The 6,709-nt window shown below is 55.1% G+C and overlaps 3 protein-coding genes across 4 annotated transcripts in view; 2 read left to right on the top strand and 1 right to left on the bottom strand.

Annotated features, from left to right (window-relative positions):
* Amt (aminomethyltransferase) overlaps nt 1-2,139 on the top strand; it is a 6,478-nt gene extending 4,339 nt beyond the window's left edge. Inside the window, exons 6-9 of the mRNA XM_005410201.1 lie at nt 170-315; nt 397-577; nt 1,106-1,261; nt 1,353-2,139. Of these exons, the coding sequence (XP_005410258.1) occupies nt 170-315; nt 397-577; nt 1,106-1,261; nt 1,353-1,531 (662 nt within the window). The 3' untranslated portion in view covers nt 1,532-2,139. The remainder of the gene's footprint in view (nt 1-169; nt 316-396; nt 578-1,105; nt 1,262-1,352) is intronic.
* A 1,878-nt stretch (nt 2,140-4,017) lies between these two features.
* On the bottom strand, nt 4,018-6,243 carry Tcta (T-cell leukemia translocation altered). Its single transcript, XM_005410197.2, has 3 exons — nt 5,804-6,243; nt 5,428-5,482; nt 4,018-4,197 (listed from the first exon to the last, which is right to left on the bottom strand). Exons 1-3 carry the CDS (start codon nt 6,042-6,044, stop codon nt 4,155-4,157), a joined length of 339 nt encoding a protein of 112 aa, XP_005410254.1. The 5' UTR covers nt 6,045-6,243; the 3' UTR covers nt 4,018-4,154.
* Nucleotides 6,244-6,428: 185 nt separating this feature from the next.
* The window catches only part of Rhoa (ras homolog family member A), a 46,633-nt gene continuing 46,352 nt past the window's right edge, over nt 6,429-6,709 (top strand). Inside the window, exon 1 of one of the 2 annotated variants that reach the window (XM_005410200.2) lies at nt 6,429-6,630. The gene's annotated coding sequence lies outside the window, so the exon portion shown is untranslated. The remainder of the gene's footprint in view (nt 6,631-6,709) is intronic. The other variant, XM_005410198.2, reaches the window with a different exon arrangement.

The following is a 6,709-nucleotide window of genomic DNA, read 5'->3' as shown; positions in this document are numbered from 1 at the left end:
CCCCCGCCGCCCAGGTTTCTTGAGTCCATGAGATAGGGGGCACAGCACCTTCTTCCACTTGCAGAGTGGGACTTGCTCAGGACCTGTTCTGGTCCCTGAGAAAGGGCTATCATCCAGTTTTGAGGGGTCCTGGGACCAGGACGCTTGGTCACTGGCTTCCTGGGCCCAGGCCCCACTGCAGCCCAGGTGCTACAGACGGGTGTGGCGGAGGACCTGAAGAAACTGCCCTTCATGACCAGTGCTGTGATGGAAGTGTTCGGTGTATCCGGCTGTCGAGTAACCCGCTGTGGCTACACAGGAGAGGATGGTGTGGAGGTACATCAAGAAGTGGGCGTAGAGCAGAGCAGGGCACAAGACTGGGGGCAACTGCCCACCGCTCTCTGGTGTTCTTTATAGATTTCAGTGCCAGTAGCTGGGGCAGTCCATGTGGCAACGGCTCTGCTGCAAAACCCGGAGGTGAAACTGGCAGGACTGGCGGCCCGGGACAGTCTGCGCCTGGAAGCAGGCCTCTGTCTATATGGAAACGACATTGATGAACATACCACACCTGTGGAGGGCAGCCTCAGTTGGACATTGGGTGAGTTGGGCTAACATGGGACCTTGGAGGTTGGCGTGAACTTTATTTTTTTTTTTTGTCTTTTTGAGATAGGGTCTTACTATGCAGTTCAGGCTGGCCTTGAACTCACTTATGTAGCCGAGGCTGGCCTCAAATTCGCAATGATCCTCCTGCCTCAGCCTCCCAGGTGCTGGGATTACAGGCGTGTGCCACCACACCTGGCTCTGGTGTGAACTTTAACGAGGACATGCAACCTGTGACTGCTTTTAAGTTTGTGTAGGTTGGAAAAAGTTACTTAGCTTCTCTGAGCCTTCATTCCCTGAAAGTGCCACTGTGTTTTTGCCATTATAAACTGAGGACCCTCAGCACGGCTTCTAGGGGGTGGGAGGTCGTTGGATGACTGACTGCAGTGCAGGGAAGGAGCTCCAGGAAGCCCAGATGAAGAGGACTTGATGCCTGATGGATGTCACCTGGGGTCCCTGTAAGATAAGGCCCTTTGTGGCCAGGGCTTCTTGGGCTGGGACTTAGGTCTGGTGTATCATGCCCTAGGGAAGCGCCGCCGAGCTACCATGGACTTCCCAGGAGCCACGGTCATCGTTCCCCAGCTGAAGGGCAAGGTGGAGCGGAAGCGTGTGGGGCTGACGTGTGAGGGGGCCCCAATGCGGGCGCACAGTCCCATCCTGTGCACCGACGGCACCGTGATTGGTAGGTAGTCCAAGGATGCTGGGACCCCGTCCCTTCCCTGGAAGGGTGGGAGTATCAAGATGGTGTTGATACATGGCCTGTGCTTGGACAGGTACTGTGACCAGTGGCTGCCCATCACCCTGCCTGAAAAAGAATGTGGCGATGGGGTATGTACCCTCCAAGTACGGTCGGCCAGGGACACAGCTGCTGGTGGAGGTGCGGCGGAAGCAGCAGATGGCCATCGTCAGCAAAATGCCCTTTGTGCCCACGAACTACTACACTCTCAAGTGAAGACGGCCGGGGCAGGGGCCTCCCCTCCAGGAGCCTTGCCTTGCGGCATATTCTGTGGAGCTTGGTCAAGGCCAGGCAGAACTATCTGTGGGGCAAGCAGCTGAGTATAGCACGGCCTCCCCGCAACACAAGCCCCTCTAACTTTAGGACCACATTTCTGATCGACAGACCAGGTCACTCAATGCCCCGTTCTGGTCCCTGATTCCACTGACCACACTCTGCCAGGTGCTGGTATAGAGCGAATGCTCGCCTTTGTGAGTGGGTAACATCTGGCCAAGCTACCTCATTGTGGTTTCTCACCTTTCAAAGGAGGGCAGCGTAGCCTGAAGTCATCTCCTCTACCTTGCTTTCCACAAATGCAGACCGTGGCCTCTCCCCCAGGCAGGAATATTCCTGACTCACCAGAGCACTGACTCAAGTTATTCCTGTGTGTAAACGGGGACGGCTGAGCAGATGTGGACCCATTCTCCTTTGCCGTTGGCCTAGCCTGCTGCCCAGCTGCAGATCATGGCATGCTCACCACATGGGCTGACTTCTGCCCCTGGAGCCTATAACTGGACTTTACCGTTACCTGAAAAAATTAAACAAGGTTCCTTCCTTCTTACTTAGTATGGTCTCCAGCTTTATTATTCTTTGTCTACAGGGTTCTTGAGATATCAACCAACCTCTTGGCCTATTAAGACAGAGTTGGAGTAGGTTCCCTTTGTGGGCTAGGCCTGTAAGAACCAATAAGGAACTGTAGATATAGCTCAGTGGTAGGTATTTGGTAGCATGGGCAAGGCCCTAGGTTCAATCCCAGTATCACAAAGTATCAAAACCCAAGCCAAGACCTGGGTGTGGTGGCGCATGCCTATAATCCCAGCACTCAGGAGGCTGAGGCAGGAGGATCCTTTCGAGTTCAAGACCAGCCTGGGTTACAAAGTGAGCTGAAGTCCAGCCTGAACTGCATAGTGAGACCCTGTCTCAAAAACATACCCCCCTCCCAAAAAAAACAAACCAAAACCCAAGCCAACAGAGATATGGCCCCTGTTGAACACCCCACACCCCACCACCACTCCTCCAGGGAATGGGCACCCTCTTCCCACCTCTGCAAACCACAGCATTCTTGCTGCTGAAGGGCAGTAGCCTTCGGGATATTCCCTCACCAGCTGCCCTCGCACACACACTTATCCTTTTAAAATAACCACACAACCGATGCACTTCTATGTTTAATAAGCCACATTTTCAGTTGAGCCTGGATAAAATACGAGCCCAAGAACCTGTATAGTTGTGTTGGTGGGTGGGCCTGAGGGCTTCCGGTATATCTCTGCCAGAGTCTGCCAAGGCTCTGAGGGTGCCAGGTGGATATATGACATCTAATGGAGAAGCCGGCAGTGGGGCACTGAGGTAGCAGATGGCCCAGCAGAGGTGGGCAGCAGGACAGCCATTAGGGGAGGAGGTACATCTAGGGCCATAGTGCTTTCAGGAAGCAGTGTTTCTGTGGGGGCTTTTGCCAGCCACTGCTCTGAAATCTCTCCTACCCACTGCAAAGGGGCTAGGGCTGCCTGCCTGTAGATCTTCCACATTGAGGGCTCCTAGGGACTGAGACAGTGCTAGTGGGCTTTCAGGATAAGGACTCTGTTCTATGGCAAGATGGGACATGACGGAGCCACTCTGCCCTAACTGCTTAGAGCCTCCCTTCGAGGGGGCAGGGTGCAGACCCGAGACCCCAAGGGTACTTGAACAGTAGAGGTGGGAGCCCTGGGGACTCAGCGGGCTCTGTCTCTTTCAGACACCTTGCTTTCTGCTGAGGACAAAGAAATACGAAGACAGTTGGGAAATGATAACCTCCTTTGCCTGGCTCAGACCTGGAGAGCTCTGTTTGGGTCGGGGAGGTGAGTGTTTGGTGCCTCCATCTGGATGATGCCAGCAAGGACACCTTGCCTTATATTTCCGTATTCAGGTAAATAACCGTAAACAGAAGGCCTGGCCCAGGCCAGATTACTTGGCTCCCTACCAACAAAGCAAAACCAAATTCAGGGTTTGGGCAACAATAGATTTTCCTTACAAATCCCAGAACTGGTCAACCTCAGGCTGCTTCTCAGAGAGACAGAGCTCTATGTGGTCATATCTCAGGATGTAAGAAGGGGGACAGGGAAAAGTCAAGACAGAAAAGGGACTACGGGCCTTCCCCACACAAGGCTTCTCCTGAGCTTTGAGCTCTGAGAGAGAAGAAACATGTCTTCTCTCCTTAAGAGTCCTAGATTAGGGTAAAGGCAAACTCTTCATTTGCCCAGTACCTGGCCCTGTTGGAGCCAAGGCTGAAGGCTATGGAGGCCCAGCCCTGCAAGCACTGGGGTACTCTCGAACCTCAATCCTGGGCCCGGCACTCATTCTTAGGGTCTGAGCAGCAGCAAGAGCCAGGCATGCTGGTGCACACCTACAATCAGACCACTTGGGAGGCTGAGGCAGGAGGATCATTTTGGGTTTAAGGTCAGCCTAGGCTACACAGTGAGTTCAAGGCCAGCCTGAACTACACGCCAAGACCCTGTCTCAAAAAACAAACAAAACAAACAAAATGACATAGCGTAGGATCCAGCACTCCCAGTGATGTCTCTGGAGACCTTTCTGCTGCGGCATTCCCTTATTCTCTGTGGGTTTTGAGAGGTTCATTTGCTGCCATTTCCCTGAAAGTGATGGAGAAGAAAGGTTATTTCACAGGCAGCAGAATAGCTCCTGAGACTAGCTCTCCCCAAGCCCTGTTGGGGGCTGAGCTGGGCTCAGAAAGGTGGCACTACAACCTAAATCTCTTTGCTGGTCTCCCACAGCCCACTGTGGGCCCACTGTTTCCCCCCTGCGTATCTGTTCCTGGTTCCCCACCTTATCCTGCTGCCATCCTTTCCCAGCTGCCTAAGACAGAAAGCTGGGTAGTGGCAGTCTTCCTAAATGGCCTCTTGCCTTTACTTTTGGACCCCTTCATCTATCTGCCATTAAGTAGGCAGTTACAGAGGCAAATTAGATCAGGCTACAGGGTTGCTGAGTCAGTCCCTCCGTGGTTCCCTGACTACTCCATGCCTTCATGTTCAAACTCCGCCATCACAACCTTATCTGTTCTTCCGATGTGCCACCCTTGGCCTTTTCTGTGGGCGCTGTTGCATCCATTCTCCTTGCCCAGTACCCTATGCCATCTCCTGGCCTTGGTCTCAGGTTAGGTACCGTGGGAGATGCCTTCCAGATGACCCTTACCCTTGCACTGCTGTCCTCTCTGTAAATCTCTTGCTTCCATTGTAAGCAGGGCCTAGATTGTCCTTGTTCTTTGGGCCTAGTGTGGCATCTGCCATGTAGTAAAAGTTCAGAGACTGGCTGAATGAATGCCTTGATTAGTGAATTGTTTGTTCTTTTTGTTCTGGGGATTGCACTCAGGGCCTTTGCACCAAGTTACATCCCCACCCCCTCACCCCCCATTTTTGGAGACAGTGTCTTGTTAACTCACTAAGTTTCCCAGGTTGTGCTCAAACTTGTGATCCTCTTGTCTCAGCCTCCCAGGTGAGTTCTTGTTTTACAGATGAGGAGGTAACTGATGAGGTCAGTATGCTAAGAGAGGCTCTTAGGACTTGCGGTATGGCTTGGTAGTAAGCCAACCCTTGCCACCTGAAGGGCTTGCTCCCAACAGACGGCCTCTGCATCTCTGACATGATGACAGTACTCTGCCCCCTGCCAAAGGCTGCTGAACAGCACGCTGATGAGAGACTCTCCAGACAGGGCTGTGACCCCAGCTTGAAGCCTAGGCTCTACACGCAGACGCGGAAGGTGCTGCAAAGGCCACGACGTACCCTGAGAATTTCCCTCTCTGTAATCGACACAGGATAGTACCTGTCTGCCAAGCATGAGGTTGAGGTAGGGACAGATTTACTCACCACGAAGGGAAATGCGTGGAGCCATCAGGTGTGGATCCATTCTGGCCGCCCAGACCTGGAGGCAGGAACACATCCAGAGCTGCAGCGGGCTGGGGGAGAGGATCTGAGCAGGCATCTGCTCAGGTTAGGTTAGGGCCACTGCTATCGTTTGGAAGAGAGTGTGATAGGGTTCTCACGGGCTCTTGGCATTGTCTGGTGAGGGTTCGCAAGAACAGTTACAATGGACTGGTGGGGATTCCGGCATAAAATGTTATAGTGGCAAGGTACAACGTCCTGCTAAGGCGGGGGTGGGGTGGTGGTAGTCAAGTGTATTCTGGGGTACAGCCTGGTAGTGGTAGGAAGGCCAGCCCACAGAGAGGTTCGTAGGGAGCCTCACCTGGGCGGTGATACAACCCGGTCACCGTGTTCCCGTAGAACCCCCACGCCAGCTGGATGCCCAGGAGACTTAACACCAGCCACAGCAGTAGCAGCTTGAAGAGGGTCACCCGCATGTCCTGCGCCTCCCACTCCCGCAAGAACTCGCTGCCCAGGGCTCCCAGTGCGCCCACCACCGTTGCGGGCAAAGCCTGCAAGGACTGCCCAAACCAAGCTTCCGCCATGACTAGCCCGCGAGCCATCCGAGACACTGTCACTGTAGTCTCCACCGCGCAGGCGTGTGGTCTTCCGGGGACAGGACTCCAGTGCGCACGCGCAAGACCAAGCAGGGCGGGTCTACCGCTTTTGCGCGAAGCGTTGGCAGTTTAGGGCGGAGTATTGGCAGCGCGCACGCGCACCTAACCCCACCCTACTTAATTAAAGGATGAGTGACTCGCGGAGTACAAAATAGTAACCCGGCCTTTTATAGCCCAGGAGTTCCCGTGATGCTCCACGCGACTTCTATGATTGGTTACGCGAGTTTTAGGGCGTGGACGCGCTCCTGAGCAACCGCAACTGAGCAATCGTGAACTATGAGTGCGCGCGCGTGCGCGGGGTCGCGACTGGCTCCGGCTCGAGCCCGCCGGGCTCTCGGGGGCGTGCACGTCGCTCCCCGCCCTCCCGCCACCGCCCGCCCTCGCCCGCTCGCACTCCCGAGCCCGCCGCCCTCCGTCGGTTCTCTCTGTAGTCCGCCTTCGCCCCCGGAGCTGTCGCCCTAGTCTCTGAGCTTGCGACTCGCGGACAGGCGTCCTCGGCGTGAAGAGGCCGGACTCGGGGGTCGTCGCCGAGGTGAGCAAGAGGGGTCCCTCCGGGCGCCGCAGAGCCCCGGGCTCGCCTGGCCGGCACTTTTCCGGCCGCCCGCCCGGCG

The sequence above is a fragment of the Chinchilla lanigera genome, unplaced genomic scaffold (genome assembly GCF_000276665.1).
Source record: "Chinchilla lanigera isolate Chin_1 unplaced genomic scaffold, ChiLan1.0 scaffold00131, whole genome shotgun sequence".
In the NCBI taxonomy this organism is placed as follows: domain Eukaryota; kingdom Metazoa; phylum Chordata; class Mammalia; order Rodentia; family Chinchillidae; genus Chinchilla; species Chinchilla lanigera.
The sequence above is the reverse complement of the archived record's forward strand: the minus strand, read 5'-3'. Positions and strand labels throughout refer to the sequence as shown.

Bases quoted from the DNA above. Each gene is read 5' to 3' on its own strand.
- Tcta (XM_005410197.2), bottom strand. From the start codon at position 6,044: ATGGCTCGCGGGCTAGTCATGGCGGAAGCTTGGTTTGGGCAGTCCTTG. The intron at 5,483-5,803 runs GTGAGGCTCCCT...TCCTGCCTCCAG, and splicing joins CGGGTTGTATCACCGCCCAG to GTCTGGGCGGCCAGAATGGA. The intron at 4,198-5,427 runs GTGAGTAAATCT...CATCACTTTCAG, and splicing joins TCCACGCATTTCCCTTCGTG to GGAAATGGCAGCAAATGAAC.